Genomic DNA, 24,669 nt, shown 5'->3' with positions numbered 1-24,669 from the left:
CAGCGTCTCCCTGTGGTGGAAATTTCAGGAACCAGGGTCTTAGGGTCCTTGTGTCCAGAGGCTGAGGATGGAGGTAGAAAGGAGGAGGGCAGGGGCGAGTGAGGGTGAGAGGAAACAGGAGGGCAGGTGTGAGGATGGAACAGGAGAGCAGGGGTGAGGGGGGAGCAGGAGTGCAGGGGTGAGTGGGAGACAGGAGGGAAGGCGTGGGGGGAGCAGGAGGGCAGGGGTGGGGGGAACAGGAGGGCAGGGGTGAGGGAGTAGGAGGGCAGGAGTGAGGAAGAAATAGGGCAGGGTGAGGGGACAGGGCAGGGGTGAGGAGGGTAGGGGTGGGGGGAACAGAAGGGCAGGGGTGAGGAGGGATCAAGAGAGCAGGGGTGAGGGGATCAGGAGGGCAGGAGTGAGTAGGGAGCAGGAGGGCAGGGGTGAGGGGGGGACAGGAGAATGGGTGAGGGGGAGCAGGAGGGCAGGGGTGAGGAGGGAGCAGGGGAGGTAGGGGTGAGGAGGGCAGCCTGTCTCCTACCTGTGACTGTGGCTGCTTCCTGCATGCCCTGGCGTTGGCTTTGTGGAGGGGTGAGCACTGGCTTTGGAACACTTCCCTCCCTCCCTCCTTCTGCCACCCAGTGCCTTCTTAAGGGCAGTAGAGGCCTACAAGGCAGGGGATGGCAGAGGCCACCTTCCTTCTTGGCCCTGGGCCTGGCCCTGTGCTGCCTTGGCAGGCACCCAGGCCCAGGGGCTGACCTGGAGGATGAGAGGCTGCTTCCTCCTGCAGGTGGAGATGCCAGATGCCTGCCCTGGGAGGACAGGCGGCTGGCGGGGCCACGGGAGGGGGGGCTGCAGATCACAGTGAAGGGGAACATTCTCACTGGATCCTCCTGTCCTGTGGACTCGGGGTCACCATGCAGACAGCTGCCCTCTGCCTGCCATAGAGGCAGCACAGACAGGGGAGACAAGTGTAGGGCTTTGACGGGCACGGGGACTCTGAGCTGAGGGATGTCAGGGTGGCTCTGTGCACCTGAGGCCTTTGCTCTTGCTTTGAGGGTCAGTCATTTCATGTCCAGAGCACTTTAGGAGGCTGCTGGGATCAATACCCAATACACCCAATAAACTGGAATTGTTTACACACAACCTACATTTTGGATGGTTTATGGATAACTGTGTGAACAACTTTTATCAAACGTGTATGAAAGTTGGACAGGGGAGGGGGACAAGCCTATGAGGTGTTCAGCCTGGGCTTTTAGCCTCAGTTTCCCACACTGTGCAGGGGAGTTTTGAGAGGACACACCTCCAGCTAGTGCCACTGAGCATGTGTCCTGCCCTCCGCCAGCTGCCCACCTCTGGGACAGTCTCTGTCCTCTCCCACCTCTGTGCAGCAGCGCGGGTCGCAGCCCAGCTCATCTGGCAGCTTCCTGTGGACAGGACCTGGCAGGCTGTGCTGGTGTCTGGAGAAGGAAGTTTAAAAATAGACCGGCCGGGCGTGGTGGCTCATGCCTGTAATCCCAGCACTTTGGGAGGCTGAGGTGGGCGGATCATGTGAGGTCAGGAGTTCAAGACCAGTCAGGTCAACATGGTGAAACGCTGTATCTACTAAAAATACAAGTACTAGTCGGGCGTGGCAGTGTGCGCCTGTAATCCCACCTACTTGAGGCTGAGACGGATGGGAGGATCGCTTGAACCTGGGAGGCGGAGGTTGAAGTGAGCCGAGATCACATCACTGTACTCCAGCCTGGGCAACAGAGGCAATAGAACGAGACTCCCATCTCCAAAGAAAAAAAAAAAGGTTGAAGACCTTTATTTTCCTTTCTGTCCAATCACACTACAGACAAAACCCAGCTCTGATCCACTTGCTGCGCCCAGGTGAACAGATGGTTTGCAGCTGTTTAGCAGCCAAGTCTCCTGCCCAGGGGCTCCCCAGTCTCCTGCTAGACCACGTCCACCTCTCGGAGCATGTAGTCCAGGATGGTGTCTTGACCCTGGAACTTGAAGTACCCATGGAATTTCTTCTTCTGAAGCAGGAGTGGAAACCAGTAGTTGTCGTCTGGCCACATGTCCTTGAAGGGGATCTGGTCCAGCTGGAACCAGTGTGGGCGCATTTCTGTACCGAGGGGAGAAGAGGAGGCACTGACATGCAACCCAAATTTAATCCTTATCATTATTATTATTACTATTTTTGTAGAGACAGGGTCTCGCTATGTTGTCCAGGCTTGTCTTGAACTCCTGGGCTCAGGCGATCCTCCTGCCTCAGTCTCCCACAGTGCTGGGATTACAGCTGTGAGCCACTGCATCTGGCCAGCCCAAACTTAAACTGGCTCTCTGAGGAGTACCCCGAGTGATCATGAGGAACCTGACGATCGTTTGTATTTAATCCTCTGACCATGTTTTTCATTTTGGGGTAGGAAATGTGCAGTGACCATGGCTTAGGGCCCTATGCTGGCATTGTGGGGTGGAGGGGACGCAGGCTGCCCGGTGCCTGGCACTCAGAGCTGGTTTGGGCTGATGGCCTTTCTCCCAGCCAGGAGATGGAACATGCATGGTGGGGAGTGGGGAGCAGGCCCCGTGAGGCTCACTGTTGCTCTCCACGGGGGTCCCCTGGACGCTGTCTGTGCAAAAGACATGCACATCCATGAGTGCAGGCTCGCCCACGAACTCAAAACACAATCTGGCCCACCTTGTGTAGCACATCCACTGTCAGACCGCTCTCCTCCTGCAGCTCCCTGTGGGCAGAGGTGGATGGGGGAGGGAGGAGGGAGGGCATCAGGCAGGCCACCATGTCCACATGATGGCAGGGGAGGAGGAGCTGGGCATCTGCACAGCCCAGGCAGCCACTGGAGCGGATGGGAGACCCAAGAAGATGTCACCCAGAATGCATTAGCTGGTCCCGACCTGCCTGAGCTTCACAATCAACTTGAACTTTGAAGACACTGAGTTTGGTGGAGAGGCTCTGGGGAGGGGCCCAAAGATGGTGTGGAGCCACTGGTGGGAGGATTGCAGTTCCAGTCCACCGTCCTCTATGTACCAGTGACAGCCCAGTAGAGTCCAGCCACTTGTCCACAGTCTTGAGACCCAAGGGCAGCAGGGTTGGGACTGATACCACTTCATTCCTGGTTGCTCACTTTTCCGTGGCTGAGCATCAGAGCCTATGCAGCTGTAGTTATGGCTGCCAGAGCCCTGGGACGTTTGCTCTGGGAACCTGGGTCCTGTACGCTGGGCCTGCCTGCTGAAAGAAATGTCTTTCTAGTGTGGCGCCACTTCTCTGAGAACACAGGATGAAACCACAGCCTTCTATGATCTCTTTCTTGAAGGAGGAGCTCTGGTTTTAACTCTGGCCCCCAGGCTGACCACGCAGGACATGTGCCCTCGGCCTCTTGCTGCGGCCTCTTCCTGCACATTCTCGGGACTTGCTCCCCACAGCTGTTCCTGAAGGAGGTGAAGGGGCTGACCTCACCACGAGTGCCCAAGTGCTGCTGTGGCTGGGAACAAGACATTCCCTCTGCTTCACCACACACAGCCAGAAGGCTTCCCTGAAGTAATCTAATGCTATTGCTAACTTAAAAATACTTTAAAAATTACATTTATGTTGTAGACGACCAGGAAACAAAACACCATAAACTCATCACCCAGGAATGCCACCATATCAGTGTTTTTCCTTTGGCTCTTTCTCCTCTGTACATCCTTTAAAAAATGCAAACATTAACCCTTAATTGCTTAAGGTTAAAAAATAAAAATGCAGCCAGGCGCGGTGGCTCACACCTGTAATCCTAGCACTTTGGGAGGCCAAGGTGGGTGGATCACCTGAGGTCAGGAGTTCAAGACCAGCCTGGCCATCATGGTGAAACCCCATCTTTAAAAATAAAAATAAAAATATAATAAAAATAAAAATGTAAACAGGTTGGGTGGACGGTGGCTCATGCCTGTAATCCCAGCACTTTGGGACGCCAAGGTGGGAGGATCGCTTGAGCCCAGGAGTTCTAGACCAGCCTGGGCAACATGGCAAAACCCTGTTTCTATACTAGCTGGGCGTGGTGGCACTTGCCTGTAGTCCCAGCTACTCAGGAGGCTGAGATGGGAGGAACGCTTGAGCCCAGGAGTTAGAGGCTGCAGTGAGCTATGATCATGCCACTGCACTCCAGCCTGGGCACCCGAGCTAGACCCTGTCAAAACAAACAAACAAACGTTATAAACATTTTATACCTTGTGCTTTCTACTCAAGAAAGGAGGAATGTGTGACGTTCCACACCTCAAGGAATCCAGCCGGCTTCTCAACTCCTGTTTGCTATGAAAGAATAAAATGTTCCAATGTCGGGTTATTGTGGAAACTCATGTTGGATACAGCGGTGCTGCTGACATCCCGTTCTGAGCGTTTGCTGGCTGTGCTCAGTTGGGTTCTTGCTTAGTCAGCAGACACTTCTCGAAGACCTACTCTGTGCTGGGACCCTGGGGATGCATGGGCTGTGGCCCCTGGGCATTGCAGTCTGCTCCTCCTACCATGCCTGGCTAATTTTTCTGTGGGTGTGTCTGTGTTATTTTATTTTTTTTGTAGAGACAAGGTCTTGCTATGTTGCCCAGGCTGGTCCTGAACTGCTGGGCTCAAACGATCCTTCTGCTTTGGCCTCCCAAAGTGCTGGGACTTCAGGTGTGAGCCACCATGCCTGGCCTATATGGTCTGATTTAAGTGATGCCTCCTCAGGGTAAGCTCCAAGGACTAGAGAGGAAACAGACCTGTAATCAACATTTATTCAGGGAGATGGCTAATTAAAGCTGGACTTGAGCTAAACAATTACCATGTGTGTTTGTCCTTGCAGGGTGCAAATGGCTCCCCAGCTAGATGCAATAGACGTGCTCAGTGGGGCCTCACCAGCCTCTTGGCGGCCAGCTGTTGCTTGTCTTAAAAAGCATCACCTCCCGACGGAATGTTGTGACTGATTTCAGTTAATTTTCCCCAGCACACGGCAGCGTAGGAAGCATCAAGAATCTTCTGGGAGCAGCGTGGAAGCTTCATTTTACAGGCGGGGAGCGCCACGCAGGCGATGATGATGATGTTTCAGTTCTGCTCAAGTGTCTGCTCTATCCGTGCTACTCAGTTCCCCAGATGGCAGATGGGGAACAGGATGAGAAATACATTAAACAAAAATACAGGTGCCGAGGCCTCGGTGGTGTGGGGAGGCGGGAGTCAGAGGTCCCCACAGGCCTGCTTCTCATTGGTCCTGCTCCCGTGTCCCGGGTCTCACTGGTCTTTGGGGTCAGGGATGCTGCCTAGAAAGATCGTCTCACACTATGCACCTAAAGCCCAAACCTGCACACCCGCCATAATCCAGTACTCCCCACGTACATGTCCCCTGCCCCACAGAGGGTCTGAGTCCAGCCCTCTGGACTGGGGATGAGTGCTCAGGCCTACCCCCTGCAGGTAAGTGGGCATAAGGCAGGAACCAGCCTCCCTGGAGAGCGGGCTGCCAAGGCTCCTCCCTGCCTCCGCCTACTGAGCAGCAAGAGCCTGAGGTCGCCCCAGGAGCAAATCCATTCAGACTCGCAGGTACTGAAACCCAGGGCCATGCTGGTGGCCTGGGGCTGCCGGTGCATCATCCCCTGGAGGGTGAGGCCATTTGCTGCTGGGTTCCCAGGGCCCTGGGACCCCTAAGCACCAGCCTGTCTGGCTCGTGTCTCCCATTCCTCACGCCTGCAGATGCTCCCCAATGAGGGATTTTTTCCCCCTTTAAGACAGGGTCTTGGCAGGGCACGGTGGCTCATGCCTGTGATCTCAGCACTTTGGGAAGCCAAGGTGGGTAGATCACCTGAGGTCAGGAGTTCAACACCAGCCTGGCCAACATGGTGAAACACTGTCTCTACTAAAAATATACAAAAAAATTAGCCGGGTGTGGTGGTGAGCACCTGTAATCCCAGCTACATGGGAGGCTGAGGCAAGAGAATTGCTTGAACCTGGGAGGCGGAGGTTGCAGTAAGCTGAGATCACGCCACTGTACTGCAGCCTGGGCAACAAGAGCGAGACTCCATATTAAAAAAAAAAAAAAAAAAGACAGGGTCTCACTCTGTTGCTCAGGCTGGAGTGCCGTGGTGCGATCACAACTTACTATAGCCTCAACCTCTTGGGCTCAAGCGATCCTCCCACCTCTGTCTCCTGAGTAGCTAGGACCACAGGTCTGCACCACCAGACGACTGAGTTTTAAAATTTTTAGCAGAGAAGGCTGGTCTTGAATTCCTGAGTTTAAGTGATTCTCCCACCTCAGCCTCCCAAAGTGCTGGGATCACAGACGCGAGCCTCTGTGCCTGGCCTGAGAATATCTTAAGCTTGGGATAGGAAGATTTATTTAAAAGCATGTGAAAAATGCTAACGATAAAATAAAAATTACGTTTTAGATTATATTAAAATAAACTTGTTTACTAAAATGTCACTAAGAGTAGAAGCCATTGAATAGAAAATATTTGCAATATATATAATATCTGACAACTCACATCCAAAATGTTTAAAGAACTACAAATAAATCAGAAATCGTGACCGGCCTGGGTAACATAGTGAGACCCAGTCTCTTAAAAAAAAAATCAGGAAAAGGTAACTAAATTCAAACATGGGCAAAAGGCTTGAGCAGATACTTCACAAAGAAGGAGATCCAAGCGGTCCACACTGAAGAGGCGCTCCCGTTCCTCAGTCATCAGGGCACAGAGAACCTCGGTGAGCTCACCGCCCCTACCAGAATGGCTAAGATGAAAAGGAGAAAGTACCAAGTGCTGTTGAGCATTTGGAGGAAGCTGAACTCACACGCCCCTGGTGGGAGTTTGAATCAGTGAAACATCTGTGGAAAGTGGTTTGGCAATCTCTGCTGAAGCCGAATATCTACAGGTTTCCTCCAGGGTAACTGTCCACCAGGAAAGGGTGCACACAGGTACCAAAAGACATGTTCAGGACCGTTCCTGGCAGTTGCCTGAAACAGCTCCCAAGGGGAAGGCCCATATGCACACTTGCAGCAGAGCGGGTGACCCAGAGCAGAGCCGGTGACCTGCAGCAGAGCAGGTGACCTGGAGCAGAGCCGGTGACCCGCAGCAGAGCGGGTGAGCTGCAGCAGAGCGGGTGACCCAGAGCAGAGGGGGTGACCTGCAGCAGAGCAGGTGAGCTGCAGCAAGTACCTCTACAGGGCACTACCCAGCAGCTGGAGGAGGAGACACTGCTGTGGCACATGTGATGCTGGAAAGGAGCTGGAGGAGGGCGCAGCCTCTGAGATCCCGCACCGGGAACAGGCCAAAGTCATCAACTGTGCTGGAAGTCAGGATGGAAGGCCGGGTCCACGGTCCACTTCTATTTCTTGATCTACAAGTTGGTTAAACAGGTGGACCCGCTGGATGCAGTGGCTCATGCCTGTAATCCCAGCACTTTGGGAGGCTGAGGTGGCCGGGTCACTTGAGGTCAGTTTGAGACCAGCCTGGCTAACATGGTGAAACGCTGTCTCTACCAAAAATACAAAAATTAGCCAGGCCTGGTGGTGCACACCTATAGTCCCAGCTATTTGGGAGGCTGAGGCAGGAAAATCGCTGGGAGGTGAAGGTCGCTGTGAGCAGAGATCATGCCACTGCACTCCAGCCTGGGCAACAGAGCAAGACTCCATCTCAAAAAAAGAAACAGGTGGCTGGGCGAGGTGGCTCATGCTTGTAATCCCAGCACTTTGGGAGGCTAAGCCATGTGGATCATGAGGTCGGAAGATCAAGACCATCCTGGCCAACATAGTGAAACTCCATCTCTAATGAAAATACAAAAATTAACTGGTCGTGGTGGGCTACTCAGGAGGCTGAGGCAGAACTGTTTGAACCCAGGAGGTGGAGGCTGCAGTGAGCCGAGATTGTGCCAATGCACTCCAGCCCAGGTGACAGAGCAAGACTCTATCTCAAAAAAAAAAAAAAAAAAAAAACAGGTGAACCCACTTCTTAAAAACTCACTACTGATGGAGATTTGTGCAGTTTTCTATATACGTATGACACTTCAAAAAAAGCACAAGTTACGCTGGGCGCAGTGACTCACGCCTGTAATCCCAGCACTTTGGGAAGCTGAGGCGGGAGGATCGCTTGAGGCCAGGAATTTGACACCAGCCCGGGCAACATGTCGAAACCCTGTCTCTACTAAAAATAAAAAAATTAGCCAGGTGTGGTGGCGTGCACTGGTAGTCCCAGCTACTCGGGAGGATGTCTTGAGCCCAGGAGGTCGAGGCAGCAGTGAGCTACGATCGTGTCACCGCACTCTAGCCTGGGCAGTCTTGACCTTATAGAATGATTCTGGGGAAAGACAGACAGGAAGTGAATCATTAAATATGATTAGAAAGGGTGAGTGCCGTGAAGGAAAGACACAGGATGAGATTTGTTGAGAACAGTGGGGTGGGGGAAGGCACTTTCTTAGCTGTGAAAGCTGCTGGAGGGTGGGATGGGGGCTCAGCCAGATGAAGAGAAAGGTGGGCAACAGTTTGGGGTGTCTGAGGGGCAGAGACTCAGGAGGGAGGGGCAGGGCAAGCCTGTGGGGGGCTCAGTGGCTGACACAGGAGGGTGGCTTTCAGTGCATCAGGAGGTGTTAAGGGTTTAATGTGTGAGTGTGTGTCTGTGTGTAGGGGTTGGGGGAGACCCAGATGCAGTCTGGGAAGGGCCACCTGGCAGCTGTGTGGAGTGGGAACTGCAGAGGGGAGGGTGGAGGTGGCCAGGCCAGCTACAGGGCTGCTGTACCTGTCCAGGTGGGGGGATAGATCCATGGACCCAGGTTACACCTGAGGATGGACACAGGCTGCCTGCTGTGTGCCTTAGTTCCCCCCTCAAAGCCTGAGAGCAAGCCACCACTGTATTCAGCACTGAAGGTCTGGAGTGATGGTCCCTCTGTATAATATTTACAGTGGGCAGGATGGAAGTTTCTTGGACCGTGAGAAAGTTCAGAAGAAAATACATCAGGGCTGACGAGGCGGCCTGTGCTTTGCTTGTCACTGGCAGGACAAGGAGCAGAAACCCAGTCACTTGGAGCTCCTCCGTCCAGCCTCCTCAGCCCTGCTGCCTGCTCCCCTCACACTCCCACTTCCCTGCACAGCTGGTGTTCCTCCAGCCCTCTGTGCTTCTGCAAATGTCTCTTTCCTCCCTCCCTCTACATCCTCCCAGTGAACCTCCTGGTGCCGTTATTCACCCTTCCTTTGTCATGGACCCCCTGGCCACCAGGTGTGGACCAGACCTCTTTCTGCATGTCTCCTGAACCTGGCAGCCATATGACATGAGAGCCCCACAGAGGCAGGGACTGACCTGTTCCTCCCATGTCCCCAGGCCCCACACAGAGCAGTGCTACATCAATCCATGAGCTGATGGTCGGTCTTACCAGATTGAAGACAAAGGGCTGGGCAGGAGGACCCCTGGGGCACCTTTCCTGCCTGTTTCCTGTGCTGCTGTTGCTCTGCACACACTATAGGCATGGGCATGCTGGATGCCTGACTCACATCCAGTGGGCCTCCTCCCCAGCTGCAGCCCCGAGAACAGAGCCCGTCGCACTGGCACCTGCCACAGTGCTGATCAAATGTGTCTGTGTGGCTGCAGCCTAGGGTCCTGGGCCTTGGAGGGGATGCACAGGCTCAGTGCGTCACACACAGGGCTCTCCAAACTGAGGGTTGGGACCCATGTGCCCTATGAAATCAGGATTGCAATTGAAAAAAAAAGGGTTCAGCACAGTAGCTCATGTCTGCAATCTTAGCACTCTGGGAGGCTCAGATGGGAGTATCGTTTGAGCCCAGGAGTTTGAAACCGGTCTGAGCAACAGAATGAGACCCCATCTTTACAAAGAATTAAAAAGCTAGCTGAGCATGGTGGCATGAGCCTGTGGTTCCAGCTACTCGCGAGGCTGAGGCAGGATGATCATTTGAGCCCAGGAGTCTGAGGCTGTAGTAAGCCATGAGCGTGCCACTGCACGCCAGCCTGGGTGAGATCCTGTCTCTGGAGGAAAAAAAAAAAAGAAATGAATTGGAAATAGTAGGGTGCTCTTTAATGTAGTAAGTGTGGCTTCTGTAGCTTATTTTAGTGGTACCTGTAAACCCGAGCGTGTATACTCTATCAGAGTATAAAACATATTTCTCACTGCAGGTTGTGATGAAAAATTTGGAAAGCCCCTGGGCTGCAGTGTCCTGGCTTTCCCCCGTGCCAGGACCCTCTTTTTTTTTTTTTGAGATGGAGTCTTGCTGTATCGCCAGGCTGGAGGGCAGTGGTGCGATCTTGGCTCACTGCAACCTCTGCCTCCTGGGTTCGAGCAATTCTGCCTCAGCCTCCCGAGTAGCTGGAACTAACTATAAGTGTGCACCACCACACGTGGCTAATTTTTGTATTTTGTTTTTTCTAGTAGAGACGGATTTCACCATGTTGGCCAGGATGGTCTCGATCTCCTAACCTCGCGATCCGCCTGCCTCAGTTTCCCGAAGTGCTGGGGCTACAGGTGTGAGCCACTGCACCCAGCTGCCAGGACCCTCTTTACTTTGTATTTCTCCTCTCCAGGGAAGGTGACCTACCTTTCTCAGAACAGGAACGTGAACAGGGGCTACATCTGGGCAGGACTTTGTGATGTTTACACAGACGATCTCATTTACCTCGTGATGGGTGAGGGGTGTCCGGAGGACTGTGTGATCTTGGGCAAGCTGCTCAACCTCTCTGGGCTTCAGTTCCTATCTCAGTGAAGCTGAGGATGCAGTGAGATTTTGTGTGCAAAGGGTGTGATATAAATGCGATCATCAACTCCTTTGCACAAAGTTACCAACTGACTGATGAGCCCTCCAGTGACAGTGAGGATGCCAGGAGTGTTCAATTAAGCCAGAAGGTACAGTAGCTCCCAGATACACCCTGCACCCCCAGCACCACCGCACCACAGCAGCTGACACAGACTCAGCACCCACTACACACCACGCACCACAGCACCACAGCAGCTGACACACACTCAGCGCCTACTACACACCACGCACCACCACGCCACAGCAGCAAACACACACTTAACACTCAGTACACACCACACACCACCACACCATAGCAGCTCACACACTCAACACTCACTACACACCAGGCACTGCTCTAAGTCCTTTATGCTGCTCTCCTCATTTAACCTTCAAGAGTTCTAAGGTCTGGATGCTGTTCTTATTCCCATTCTGAGGTGAAGATACTGAGGCTCACAGGTTAACCTGTGCTCCAGGTCACTTAGCTCTAAGTGGTGAAGCCAAGGCTTTGGCCCTGCAGCCCGAATCCCTGTGCCCTGGGAAAGCCGGTTCCAAAGCCAGCCCTGCCCCATTCGTACCTCTTGGCTCCCTCCTCAATGGTCTCTCCTTCTTGCACTTTGCCCCCAAAGCCATTCCAGTGGCCGGCCCCAAAGCCTCGCTTTTTCATGCCCAGGAGAACTCGCTGAGGCTGCAGGACCAGCACCAGGGTATAGAGCCTGGAGGTGCCCATGGTCCCTGGGTTCTGAAAGGAAGGTGAGAGGGCAGAGTTGGTGGTGATGCTCATGGAGGAAGCAGGTGCCAAGGCCCAGGAGGAAGGGGATGTGCTCTGGGAGGCGGGGAGGGGAAGCCGTGATTGCTGGCTCTAACTTCCTTTCCCCTAACTCAGCTGCAAAGGACAATGTGACCTTTCCAGAGCGGACTCTTGCTCCTGCGTCTGCCCCCAGGAACCCCCTGGCCATAGGCACAGCAGTGGGGCAGAACAGTCTCTGTGCCTGACACCAAAAGAACCACACAATTTATCCTGTGGTTCTCAGGTCAGGCTTCAACACTGGCCTTTTGATTAACAGGAGCTTCTTCCAGCCTAGTGGGACCTGGCCTGCCTCTCTCGTAGCAGGCTTCCCAATTCACAGGAAATGCGTGACTGCAGACACAGGTCCACTCAGCTGGGCCCGGCTAGTCCTCCCTCCTGTGACAGGAGTTTATACCCCACTCACTCTGCTCCTACTGTGGCCACTGTGGGACCTGGCACCCAGAGAGGCCACTGGAAGCAAGGGCCCCTCCTGCTCTCACAGGCGGGCAGATCCAGGTCCAGAGAAGGACTCTGAGGGTGATGCCTCCGCCAAGTCCCTGCTGGAAAAAGGACTCTGGAGAAATGCTGGAGGACCAGGACCAACTTACCTTCCCTTCCTCCTTCCCTTCCTCTCTCTCTCTCTCTCTTTCCTTCTTTCGAGACTCCTTCCTTCCTTTCGAGACGAGAGCTGGAGACCAGGACCAACTTTCCTTTATTTATTTATTTATTATTTATTTATTTATTTATTATTTAGGGACAAGAGCCTGCTCTGTTGCCCAGGCTGGAGGAGAGTGGTATTATCTCGTTTCACTGCAACTTCGGCCTCCCAGGCTGAAGCTGCCTCCTGCCTCAGTCTCCAGCATAGCTGGGACTACAGGCATGAGCCACCATGCCCAGCTAATTTTTGTATTTTTAGGAGAGATGGGGTTTTGCCATGTTGCCCAGGCTGGTCTTGAACTCCTGGGCTCAAGCAATCCACCCACCTCAGCCTCCTAAAGTGCTGAGATTACAGGCATGAGCCACAGTGCCCAGCCAGGACCAACTTTTCTGGGGTCTACACCTGGCCCCCAGAACAGGATTCAGACACAGGATTCAGGACCAGTGATCCTCCTTAGAAGTTGTGGTGTTTAGGAAAAGGTATGGGACAATAAGGAAGGGGGGCAGGGAAGGGCTGGGTAGAAGAGGGCGTGGTTTCTGGCTAGGGCTCCACCCCCAGGCCTGTGCCCAGGGACCTAGGAGAGGACAGGCATTTCTGTTTTCCTGCCCAAATGTTGTATTTCCCAAGCCCGCCAGGACCCCATCCTGTGCCTTTAAAACCCCCCAGACCCTAGTGGGCAAAGAGACACAAGCCACTAGACATCAAGAGGATGTGAAGAGCACACCAACAGGCACCAGCAGCAGGCCGGCAGGGAATCAACTGGCGGAACCACAAGGAGTTTGGCAGGGGCGGTAGGAGGAGAGCCTGGGCTGCTTGGCGGCCTGACTCCAAGGGAAAACCATCTTCCTGCTCTAACTCCCTTCTGGCTCCCCCATGTGCTGAGGGCTACTTCCACTCAATAAAACCTTGCACTCATTCTCCAAGCCCACGTGTGATACGACTGCTCCAGTACACCAAGGCAAGAAACCCCGGGATACAGAAAGCTCTCTGTCCTTGCGATAAGGCAAGGAGGCTAATTGAGCCGACATAAGCCACCTATATGGCTAAACTGAAGGAGCATCCTGTAATACATGCCCAATGGGGCTTCAGGAGCTGCAAACATTCACCCCTAGACACCGATGTGGGGTCGGAGTCCCACTGCCAGTCTGTATGCTCCCCTAGAGGCTTGAGCAGCGGGGCACTGAAGAAGTGAGTCCCTTCTATCGCACGCCCTATCGCACAGCCCTATCGCACGCCCATCAAGAAGGACAACGGAACCTGTCCCATTTCACTGGGACTGGGTCCTGGTGGTGGAGGCAGGTCAGGCAGGGTAAGTGGGTTTGTGGCTGAGCTTCTCACGAGGCCCGTGTACTCTGTCCTGACACTGATCTGTTCTTGCCAGAGCCATGGTTTCCAAAGTAAATTTTTGTGATGATTTACTGCTGGTCTTTCCCCTAAGCCCTCGGCCCTGCTCTCCTGGACTCCCCTAAGACCCCGTCCCGCCCTCCTGGTCTCCCCTAAGCCCCCGACCCCGCTCTCCTGGTCTCCCCTAAGCCCCCGACCTCGCTCTCCTGGTCTCCCCTAAGCCCCCGACCCCGCTCTCCTGGTCTCCCCTGACCCCCCCGGCTCGGCTCCACTGGTCTCCTCCAAGCCCATGGGCTAGGCTTACCTGGTCTCCTGCAGCCCGCTGGCTCAGCTCCCCTCCCTGGTCACCCCGGCTACTAGAATCCCCGCGCGCACTTTCCGTACCTGCACTGCCGCTTCCGCGGACGGGGCCTCTGACCGGAAGTGAGTTGAGGCATTTCCGGCGACTTGCTGCAGGCGCGGGGGCCACCCGTGGCGGGGTGAGAGGGGCGCCAGTGGCGTGCGTGCAGGAGGCGGGAGTGGTTGTGGGTCAGCCCCGTCGCCTTCCTCGGTCCTGGCCTCGGGTCTGGATCCCAAGCGCTGGGCACCGTCGCTGCGCTGAGGGAGCGCGACAGGAGCGAGGCCGGGGCTCCGGGTCGCAGATCCCTGGGAGGAGAGCACCCTCAGGTCTCCAAGGGCCGGCAGAGCCGTGGGGAGGCCGAGGCGGTGGGGACCTTGTCCAGGTGCGGGAGCAGCGCCGGGGCCTAGATCCGAGTCGCCCGGGGCCGCGCCGGGGGGTTCCTTTCGTGGGCCGGGTATCTCCACTGCCCACGCTTCTGGGGCTGTCGAGTGTGCTCTCGCCCCCTGGACCGGCCTGTGCAGTTCTCCCAGGAGACCTCTTCAGCCAGGTGAAGACAGCGACTCATGGTCACCAGTCAGTGCCTCCTGGCTGGTTGGCACACTTTGGTGTTGCAGAAGCTAGCAGCTTTGGTTTTGGAGCCATGGGGGTAGTAACTTTTTTTTTAAATTAGAAAGATGGACGTGGAGACCGGGCTTGGTGGCTCACACCTGTCATCTCAGCACTTTGGGAGTCTGAGGCGGGAGGATCATTTGAGCTTAGGAGTTCGAGACCAGCCTAGGCAATATAGTGAGATGCCATCTCTAAAAAAAGTTTTTAAAAATTAAAAAAAAAAAAAAAGAAAAAGCCCAGGCATGGTGGTGCATACCTGTAGTCTCAGCTACTCAGGAGGCTGAGGTGGTGGGAGGTTCACTTGAGACCCAGAGGTTATGGCAGCAATCAGCTGTGATTGCGACACTGCACTCCAGCTTGGGTGATAGCAAAACTCTGCCTATTAAAAACTAAACAACCAAAAAGTGGCCGGGCGAGGTGGTTCATGCCTGTAATACCAGCACTTTGGGAGGCCAAGGTGGGCGGATTGCCCGAGGTCAGGAGTTGGAGACCAGCTTGGCCAGCATGGTGAAACCATATCTCTACTGAAAATAGAAAAATTAGCCAGAAGTGGTGGTACACACCTGTAGTCCCAGCTACTCAAGAGGCTGAGGTGGGAGGTTCTCTTGAGCCCCAGAGGTTGTGGCTGCAGTCAGCTGTGATTGTGCCACTGCACTCCAGCCTGGGTGACAGCAAAACCCAGGGGTGGTGGGTGCCTGTAATCCCAGCTACTTGGGAAGCTGGGACAGGAGAATTGCTTGAACGCGGGAGTTGGAGGTTGCAGTGAGCCACCACTGCACTCTGGCCTGGGTGACAGAGTGAGACTGTCTCAAAAAAAAAAAAAAAAAAAGAAAAAAGGGCATAGAACTTACTTGGTGAGGTTGTCCTCAGAGTTAAACAGGGGAGGTATGTATAGCTTTCACCTGCTTAGCTATTGTGGGCTGTGAATAAATTGTTACAGCACAACTTGTCCAGAGAATCTCGGAAATTGTCCTTCAGCAATTCACACGGGTTTAGTTCAATTTTATTTAAGACATGTAGGTGGGAGGACTGTTTGAGCCCAGGACTTCGAGTCTGGTTGAGCCATGACCTCGCCACTACACTCCAGCCTGGGCTATAGAGCGAGACCATGTCTCAAGAAAGAAAAAAAAGAAAAAAAAAAGAAATGTGACAGTCCAGATCGTCTGTGCATTCCACTCTATTTTAATTACATGCTTTTATGCCCAGATGTCTTCCACTAAACTGTCAACTCCTTAAAAAATGAAACTTATACTGTTTGGGACTTTGGATATAGTAATTACCAAACTACTAATGTCCTTACACAAAATGGAGCACTACAGATTAAATATCTGCCAAAAAAAGGAAGACATATTGTATGTTCTTCATTGTGATGGGAAAGACAGCTGTGGCAAGAAAGCAGTGGCTCCCTAATGCCCCAGCAGTGGACAGAATACTCAGAGCCTTTAGGATCCTCATGATTAAGGGCTGGAAGGATTTTGATGATCATCTATTTAAGGGAGTCCCTGGGTCATCGTTAAATATTAGCACCGATTTCCACATTGTTTCTATTCTCTAACATCAGATCTCAGCCACAGCATTTACAACCAGAGCCTACCTATGTGCTTTCAGAGAGATGAGAATTATATGCTGTTCACCCCTGTTAAGTTTTAAAAACATTCCTGGGTATAAAAAGTTTACTATTCCATGCTTGATGCATGCAAAATGGAATCAGCTAGCTTGATTAACATAGACTTCAAACTACTTAACTATAATAAAATTATCAATTGGTGTATAAGAGTATTACATTGTATTATAAGGCTCCCTACTTATTCATGGCTTCATATTTCACGAGCAGTGGAAACCTTCCTGAATCCCACAGGCCCCATGTGTGCCCCATAATTTAGAATAGCTGATTTTATTTTATTATAAGTGAGCTTATAGTGCCTTAAGAACGTTATTGATAAAGAACTTCACTTTGGATTGGCATAGCATTCTTTATACTCCCAAACAAGTGACATAACTATATATGTATAAATTGGGAATATAAATGGTTCTCTGCCAGTAAGTACTAAAAACCATTGTCCAGTCCTCACCCTGGCGAAAACACTGAGAATGCATTGTGATGGCTAGTGTGCTATAAGCTGGCTCAAAACCCTATGATCTCTTCTTTTAATGGGTGACAGCGTTCCAGGTGTTCTCTCAAGGGCTGGGTTAAACGTGATTGGTCGAATAAGAAAATATACTGCAGGGATAACTTTATCACTTATAAAACCTAAGAAAATTGAACACTGTAGCAAAGATAACTTTGGCATTTTGAATTCAATAAACTTTAAAGATTAATTTTACTTCATAAATTAGGAAAGACAGTTGCTTCTTTTGTATATGAAAAAACAACAGTATTACGAGGAGATGACTTCTAGTTCGCTCCTTCATCTAAAATCAGATGTGAGCACCATTTTCTTTGTACCGAGCCTTTCCATAACACAGAAGCAGCCTTTGTCTTTACAAGAATGTGAGCGAAGATTCCAGTGGGGAATCTACCTTGCTTCTTAGGTTGTGAGGTTGAGTGAGAAAGTGACATATGTCCCTATCTCGTTCAAACATGAGCATGAAGAAATTCCCAGGCCAGCAGGGCCCTGGATGCCTCTTTCTGTGTCTGTGACCCTAGCAGCCCATCCTCTGACGAGGCCGAGAGCTCTGTGGCTTCCCATTTGAGCATGGCACTGCTTTACATCTGCGGATGGCAATCACATTCATTTGGCTTCTTATTCCTGTAGAAGAAACGATTGTGGTGCCACTGACAATGTGCCTCCAGGACTTCACCCAGAGTGTCCTTCCCCCTACACAGGCCAACGGGGGAGTTCACTACCATCTTTCCATTTCTTAGAAAAATTAACTCTTAACATACTGATAAACGTATTTTCCTGGGAACGTCACCAATTGGCCATCCCTCCCCCAACGGCCATCCCTCCCCCAACGGCCATCCCTCCCTTCAATCCTCCCAGTTTACCTATTTTAACTAGAATATATACGTTAACCCAGGGCACCTTGAAAATCCATTAATGACAAATAAAAAAGGGAGTCCTCCCCTCCTCCCCGTGTGCTTGTCTCACCTCACCTGCCTGGTCCTGCCTAGGCTCTTCTGGCTCAACTCAAGGGGCTGGAGCAGAGGCCAGTGAAGACGGCAGACGTGGATCTCGCCAGGGAAGAGCTGAGGATGCTCGTGAAAGCCATAAAAGCAGCCCTGGAGCACAATGACAGGTGAGGCATGACTGGTGGATCTGATCTAAGTTTAGATTATTCTGTAATAAGATCTTAAAGCGTTATGACAAGCCTACCGTTACATTGTTTCCTGGTCTGGCCAGTTGCACAGGCCATTGTATATGTGACTAGGATATTCTGCCAAGTATGGTGTTTCCATGGGGAGAGTTTGGGGAAGTTTCTGAAGGAATTTCCTGTCTGTTTTTGGTGGTCCCCTGAAGACTTACCAATAGGGGAGAGGGCTACAGATCTAAGACAACTTTGAATGGTCTTATTGGTTTTTAACTTACAAAGCTCTTCTAATATAACCTCCCTGTATTTTTTTCCAGGATCAAATCACAATTGGATAGGGCATACTGTTTGTATGATTTTTAAAATGAGATTAAAGGAAACCTGCAACATCTAAAATATCTTTAAGAGAGCAAAAGATGGAGCCTTACTCTGTCACCCAGGCTGGAGTGCAGGGGGGTGATCTAAGTTCATTGTAACCTCCATCTCCCAGGTTCAAATGAATCCCCTGCCTCAGCCTCCCGAATACCTGGGATTACAGGTGTGTGCCACCACGGCCAGCTAATTTTTGTATTTTTAGTGCAGATGGGGTTTCAACATGTTGGTCAGGCTGCTCTTGAACTTCTGACCTCAAGTGATCTGCTCATCTCAGCCTCACAAAGTGCTGGGATTACAGGCATGAACTACCGCACCTGCCCTCCAATTTGGTCTTGAGGTCTCTTTCACAAGGGTGGCTATGAACTCTAGCCCTGCCCTGACGGGGCTTCAGGAGGCTGGTGGAGGATGCCCTTCATGGGATGCGTTTTCATCCGGCCCTCAGGCTTAATGCCTAAGTGTCCGACCTGTGACCAGATGTCTCTCTCACAAGAAACCCGACTACACTGGCAGAAGCCCTTGTGGCCATTGTCTGGTGTGTGTCTAGTTTATTCCTACAAAGCGAGCCAGTCTCTGGGAGAGCCCTGGCTGGAAAAGGTGAGGTTCAAGTGTGCCTGTCAGGTGAGGGACAGAGGAGGCCACAGAAAAAAGCACATCAAATGGCAGATTTGTTACTTACAGATCCCAGAGAAAAGAGGGCAGCATACCTCGCAGGGGTGGTAGGAAGGGGGAACCACCTGAAACACACTGGCTCCACCGGCAGGTAGGGGAGCAAGAGAGAGTGAGAACTGATGGACCGAGGCCTTTGTTTGGGTCCAGAACATGACCCAAGCAGCTTTTCCACGGGGAGTTCTGATCAGTGGGTTTAGGGCAAGAAGGCACAAGTGCTGTGGGGTCGTGCTGTGGCTAGAAGTGGTTGCTGGGTCACTGCAGCATATGCTCATGGCCCATGCAGGGTGTGGGCCAGGTAGTGACTAATGGCCAGGTAGCCTCTATAGCATGGATACCCAGGACAAAGTGGTGATTCACATCCAGAGTGGGACATAGCAGGATGGCGAGAGATTTTATCATGCTACTTTAAGCAGTGTGCAACTGAAAATTTATGAATTGCTTATTTCTGGAATTTTCCAGTAAATGTTTTCATATCATTGTTGACCTTGGGTGACTGAAACCACAGAAAGCAAAAGCCAGATAAGGGGGAGGGGGCTACTGTATTTTACAAGATTCCGGATTAAAGTGCTTCCCCTTCTGTCGGTGCAGCAAAGCACAGGCTTTAATAAATAGTTTTTGTTGTCCATGATGGGGATATGAGAAAGGAGTTCTGAGGCCTCCAATATTTTGGTTCTCTTTTGTCTTGCAAGACCCTACTGTAGTACACTGTAGGAGAATTTTATGTCTATAAGATTAATGATGGCCATTAGGCCATTATGGTATCTTCTAGAAATCTTAACAGTTGTGCATTTGATATTTAGGTCTAAGATACACTTTGAGTTATTTTTTTGTGAAATATATGAGGTTTATGTCTAGATTGATTTTGTTTTGTTTTGTTTACATGTGGATTTGCAGTCGATTCAGCACTACTTATTGAAGAGACTATCCTATCACCACTGAATTGCCTTTGCTCCTTTGTTAAAGATCAGTTGACTTTGCATGGGTCTATTTCTGGGCTCTCTAATCTATTCATTCATCAATTTTTCTTTTCTTTCACCAACACCACACTGTACTGATTACTGCAGCTTTACATTAAACCTTGAAGTTGGGTAGTATTAATCCTCTGACTTTGTCTTTCTCCCATATTGTGTTGACTTTTTTTTTTTTTTTTTGAGACAGAGTTTTGCCCTGTCTCCCAGACTGGAGTACAATGACACAATCTCAGCTCACTGCAACCTCCACCTCCTGGAGTTCAAGCAATTCTCCTGCCTCAGCCTCCCGAGTAGCTGGGATTACAGATGCCTGCCACCGCACCCAGCTAATTTTTGTAGTTTTTAGTAGAGATGGGGTTTTGCCATGTTGACCAGGCTAGTCTCGAACTCCTGAACTCAGGTGATTCATTCACCTTAAAGTGCTAGGATTACAGGCGTGAGCCACCATGCCCGGCCTGTGTTGGCTATTCTTTATTGTCTGCATTGCTATATAAACCTTAAATCCACTTTATTGATATCCATCAAGCAGCCTGCTAGAATTTTGATTTGGATTGCATTGAATCTAAAGATCAGGTTGGGAAGAACTGATATCTTAACAATACTGACTCTTCCTATCCATAATTATAGAATATTTCTCCATTTATTTAGATTTTCTTTGATTTCTGTCCTCAGAGTTTTATAGTTTGTCTCACATAGATATTGTACATATTTTGTTATAATAATTTCATTTTGGGCGGTTGATAGTGTAAATGATATCATGTTTTAATTTCTAAAGTATACTTGTTCATTGTTATAATAGTAGATAGGAAAGCAATGGACTTTTGCATATTAACCTTGTATCCTGCAAACTTGTTATAATTGCTTATTAGTTCTAGCAGGGTGTTTTTTGTTGTTGATTATTTGGGATTTTCTACATACACAATGATGCCATTTGCAAAAAAAAAAAAAGACAGTTTTATTTGCCTCTTTCAAGACTGCAAGCCTGTATATCTTTATTTCCCTTTTTTGTCTTATTGCATTAGTAGGAACTTCTAATACAATGTTGAATAGGAATAGTGAGAGAAGACAGCCTTGTCAAGTTTCTAATCAGGAGGAATACACCAAGTTTCTCACCATTAAGCTAGTGTTAGTAATAGGTATTTTGTTGATGTCCTTTTGCAAGTTTGGAAAGTTCCCCTCTATTCCTGGTTTGCATGAGATTTTTTGTCTTGAATTGGTGTCAGATTTTGTCAAATACGTTTTCTGCATCTATTGATATCATCATATAATTTTTTTGGTCTTCAGTCTGTTGGTGTGATGGATTAACTTGACTTTTTAATGTTGGGCTAGCCTTGCATACCTAGGGTAAATCACATTTGGTCATGACATATAGTTCTTTTTGTACATTGTTGGATTTGTTTTGTTCATACTTCGTTGAGAATTTTTGCATCTTTGTTCATAAGAGAGATTGGTCTGTAGTATTTTTTTTTTTTGGTAAGGTTTTTGTCTGGTTTTGGTATTAGGGTAATGCTGACCTCATAGAATGAGTTAGGAAGTATTCTTTATGTGTCTAATCTCTAAAAATGGTTGCAGGGAATTGAGATACATTCTGTTTAAATTTGAATTCTACCAAATGTTTGGTGCTTTCTGTTTTGGAAGGCTATTAATTACAAATCATTTTATTTAATGGGTATAGGCCTTCTCAGGTTATCCATTTCTCCTCATGTGAGTTTTGGTAGGTTGTGTCTTTCAAGAAATTGGTTCATTTTCTCTAAGTTTTCAGATTTGTGGGCATAGAGTTGTTTACAATATTCCTTTATTATCCTTTCAATGGTTATTAATTAGATCAGTGGTGATAACCTCTCTTTTATTTCTAGTACTAACAATTTATATCTTCTCTCTTTTTTTCTTAGTTGGCCTGGCTAGAAGTTTATTAATTTATTGATCCTATCAAAGAACCAGCTTTTTGTTTAATTGGTTTTCTCTACTTTTTTCCTGTTCTTAACTTCACTGATTTCTGCTCTATTTTTTATTGATTTTCCTCTACTTACTTCGGATACAATTTGCTATTTTTTTTCTGGTTTCTTAAGGTGGAAGCTTAGAGCATTGACTTTTAGATCTTCTGAATGTTCTAATATATGCTTTTAATGTGAGAAATTTCCCTTGAAGAATGTCTTGCATTGCATCCCTCAATTTGGACCAATCATGTTTTCATTTCCATTTAGCTTAAACAATTTTTAAATGTCTCTTAAGACTTCTTAAACTCGATATTTAAAAGTATGTTGTTTAATTTTGAGATATTTCTAGCTATCTTTCTATTATTGATTTCTAGCTTAATTTCTTCATGATCTTAAAGCATGCTTTGTATGATTTCTATTCATTTATATTTGTTAATGTGTGTTTGTGGCCTCAAAAATGGTCTATAAAGGTGTTCCATGTGAACTTGAAAAGATTGCTGTATTAGTCCATTTTCACACTGCTATAAAGATATTACCCAAGGCTGGGTAATTTATAAAGGAAAGAGTTTTAATTGACTCACAGTTCCTCATGGCTGGGGAGGCTTCAGAAAGCTTGTTATCATGGTGGAAGGAGAAGCAGGCACCTTCTTCACAAGGCAGCAGGACAGAGAGAAGAGTGAAGGAGGAACTTCCAAACACTTATAAAACCATAACATCTCATGAGAACTCATTCATATCATGAGAACAGCATATGAGAAATCATGATCCAGTTACCTCCCACCTTGTTCCTCCCTTGATACATTGGGATTACAGTTCAAGATGAGAGATTTGGGTGTGGCCACAGACAAACCTTATCAAATGTGTATTCTGCTCTTGTTCTATAAATGTCAATTAGATCCAGTTGATCTATGATGCTGTTCAGTTCATCTATACCTTTACTGATTTTTTTGACTACTGGGTTATCTATAAATTAATGATGGAGGGATGTTGAAGTCTCCAGCTGTAATAATGGATTTGTGTTTTTCTTCTTGACATTCACTTAGTTTTTGCCTCACATATTTCGACTTTTACTTTATCTGTGTCTTTAAACTGGGATTCTTGCAGACAACAAATAATTGAGTCTTAGCTTTTTATCTTTTCCAAAAGGCTGTCTTTGAATTGTATTTTAACCATTCACATTTAAAGTGATTTTGATATCTACTGTATTTGTAGTTGTTTTTTATTCATCATCCTTGTTCTTTGTTTCCTTTTTGTCTTCCATTCTTTTTTTGCCTTCTCTTTTTTTAACTATTTTGTATGATTTTCTCTCCTATCTTAGATTATCAAATTAAATTTTAAAAAATATTAGTAGTTACCCTAGAGTTTGCAATATAGATTTACAACTAATCTAAATCCACTTTCAATAACACTATAGCACTTAACAGGTAAGGCAGCTACTTTACAACAGAATATTCTCAGTTCCTCTCTCACATCCTTTATTACACTGCTTTAATTAATTTTACTTATCTATAGGCTATAATCACCCAATACATTTTGTTGCTATTATTATTATGAGCAAACTACTATGTGTTATATCAATTAAAATAAGAAAAAAGTTGTGAAAATGGCCATACTGCCCAAAGTAATTTACAGATTCAATGCTATCCCCATCAAGCTACCAATGACCTTCTTCACAGAACTGGAAAAAACCACCTTAAACTTCATATGGAACCAAAAGAGAGCCCGCATAGCCAAGTCAATTCTAAGCAAAAAGAACAAAGCAGGAGGCATCACACTACCAGACTTCAAACTCTACTACAAGGCTACGGTAATCAAAACAGCATGGTACTGGTACCAAAACAGAGATATAGACCAATGGAACAGAACAGAGGCGTCGGAGGCGACACAACATATCTACAACCACCCGATCTTTGACAAACCTGATAAAAACAAGCAATGGGGAAAGGATTCCCTGTTCAATAAGTGGTGTTGGGAAAACTGGCTAACCATATGCAGAAAGCAGAAACTCGACCCCTTCCTGACACCTTACACTAAAATTGACTCCAGATGGATTAAAGACTTAAACATAAGGCCTAACACCATAAAAACACTAGAAGGAAACCTAGGCAAAACCATTCAGGACATAGGTGTAGGCAAGGACTTTATGACCAAAACACCAAAAGCATTGGCAACAAAAGCCAAAATAGACAAATGGGACCTAATCAAACTCCACAGCTTCTGCACGGCAAAAGAAACAGTCAATAGAGTGAATCGGCAACCAACAGAATGGGAAAAAATTTTTGCAGCCTACCCATCTGACAAAGGGCTGATATCCAGAATTTACAACGAGCTAAAAAAGATTTACAAGAAAAAAACAAACAAGCCCATTCAAAAATGGGCGAAGGATATGAACAGATACTTTACAAAAGAAGACATACAAGAGGCCAACAAACATATGAAAAAATGCTCATCATCACTGGTCATTAGAGAAATGCAAATCAAAACTACATTGAGATACCATCTCACGCCAGTTAGATTGGCGATCATTAAAAAATCTGGAGAAAATAGATGCTGGAGAGGATGTGGAGAAATAGGAACACTTTTACACTGTTGGTGGGAGTGTAAATTAGTTCAACCACTGTGGAAAACAGTGTGGCGATTCCTCAAGGACCTAGAAATAGAAATTCCATTTGATCCAGCAATCCCATTACTGGGCATATATCCAAAGGATTATAAATCGTTCTACTATAAGGACACATGCACACGAATGTTCATTGCAGCACAGTTTACAATAGCAAAGACCTGGAACCAACCCAAATGCCCATCGATGATAGACTGGACAGGAAAAATGTGGCACATATACACCATGGAATATTATGCAGCCATTAAAAATGAGGAGTTCGCGTCCTTTGTAGGGACATGGATGAACCTGGAAACCATCATTCTCAGCAAACTGACACAAGAACACAAAACCAAACACCACATGTTGTCACTCATAGGAGGGTGTTGAACAAGGAGAACACATGGACACAGGGA

General features: G+C 48.6%; 1 protein-coding gene across 14 annotated transcripts; it reads right to left on the bottom strand.

The window, feature by feature from the left end:
• Positions 1–1,758: 1,758 nt before the first annotated feature.
• Positions 1,759–13,905, bottom strand: LOC135268091 (oxidized purine nucleoside triphosphate hydrolase-like). Of its 14 annotated transcripts, none has more exons than XR_010342867.1 (4): positions 13,806–13,905; positions 4,779–11,451; positions 4,189–4,270; positions 1,759–3,414 (listed from the first exon to the last, which is right to left on the bottom strand). XR_010342867.1 is itself a non-coding variant. In XM_064376544.1 (4 exons), the coding sequence occupies exons 1-4, from the start codon at positions 11,491–11,493 to the stop codon at positions 1,920–1,922; spliced, it is 507 nt and encodes a 168-aa protein (XP_064232614.1). In that variant the 5' UTR covers positions 11,494–13,618; the 3' UTR covers positions 1,759–1,919. The 14 variants fall into 14 exon arrangements, 5 of the variants coding, with proteins under 5 accessions (XP_064232614.1, XP_064232611.1, XP_064232615.1 ...); XR_010342870.1 differs by having other exon boundaries at positions 4,853–11,451; XR_010342868.1 differs by having other exon boundaries at positions 4,189–8,271; positions 10,515–11,451.
• Between the last annotated feature and the right edge of the window lie 10,764 nt (positions 13,906–24,669).

This window comes from Aotus nancymaae, unplaced genomic scaffold (genome assembly GCF_030222135.1).
Source record: "Aotus nancymaae isolate 86718 unplaced genomic scaffold, 86718_ANA_hifiasm-v0.15.2.pri h1tg000015l_1, whole genome shotgun sequence".
Classification (NCBI taxonomy): domain Eukaryota; kingdom Metazoa; phylum Chordata; class Mammalia; order Primates; family Aotidae; genus Aotus; species Aotus nancymaae.
The sequence above is the reverse complement of the archived record's forward strand: the minus strand, read 5'-3'. Positions and strand labels throughout refer to the sequence as shown.

Excerpts from the sequence above, each read along its gene's own strand:
- LOC135268091 (XM_064376541.1), bottom strand. The coding sequence starts at position 11,493 with ATGAGCATCACCACCAACTCTGCCCTCTCACCTTCCTTTCAGAACCCA. Across the intron at positions 4,271-11,287 it reads ATTGAGGAGGGAGCCAAGAG|CAAACAGGAGTTGAGAAGCC; the intron begins GTACGAATGGGG and ends ATTCTTTCATAG. Across the intron at positions 3,468-4,188 it reads TCTTGAGTAGAAAGCACAAG|CCACAGCAGCACTTGGGCAC; the intron begins GTATAAAATGTT and ends TCTTGTTCCCAG.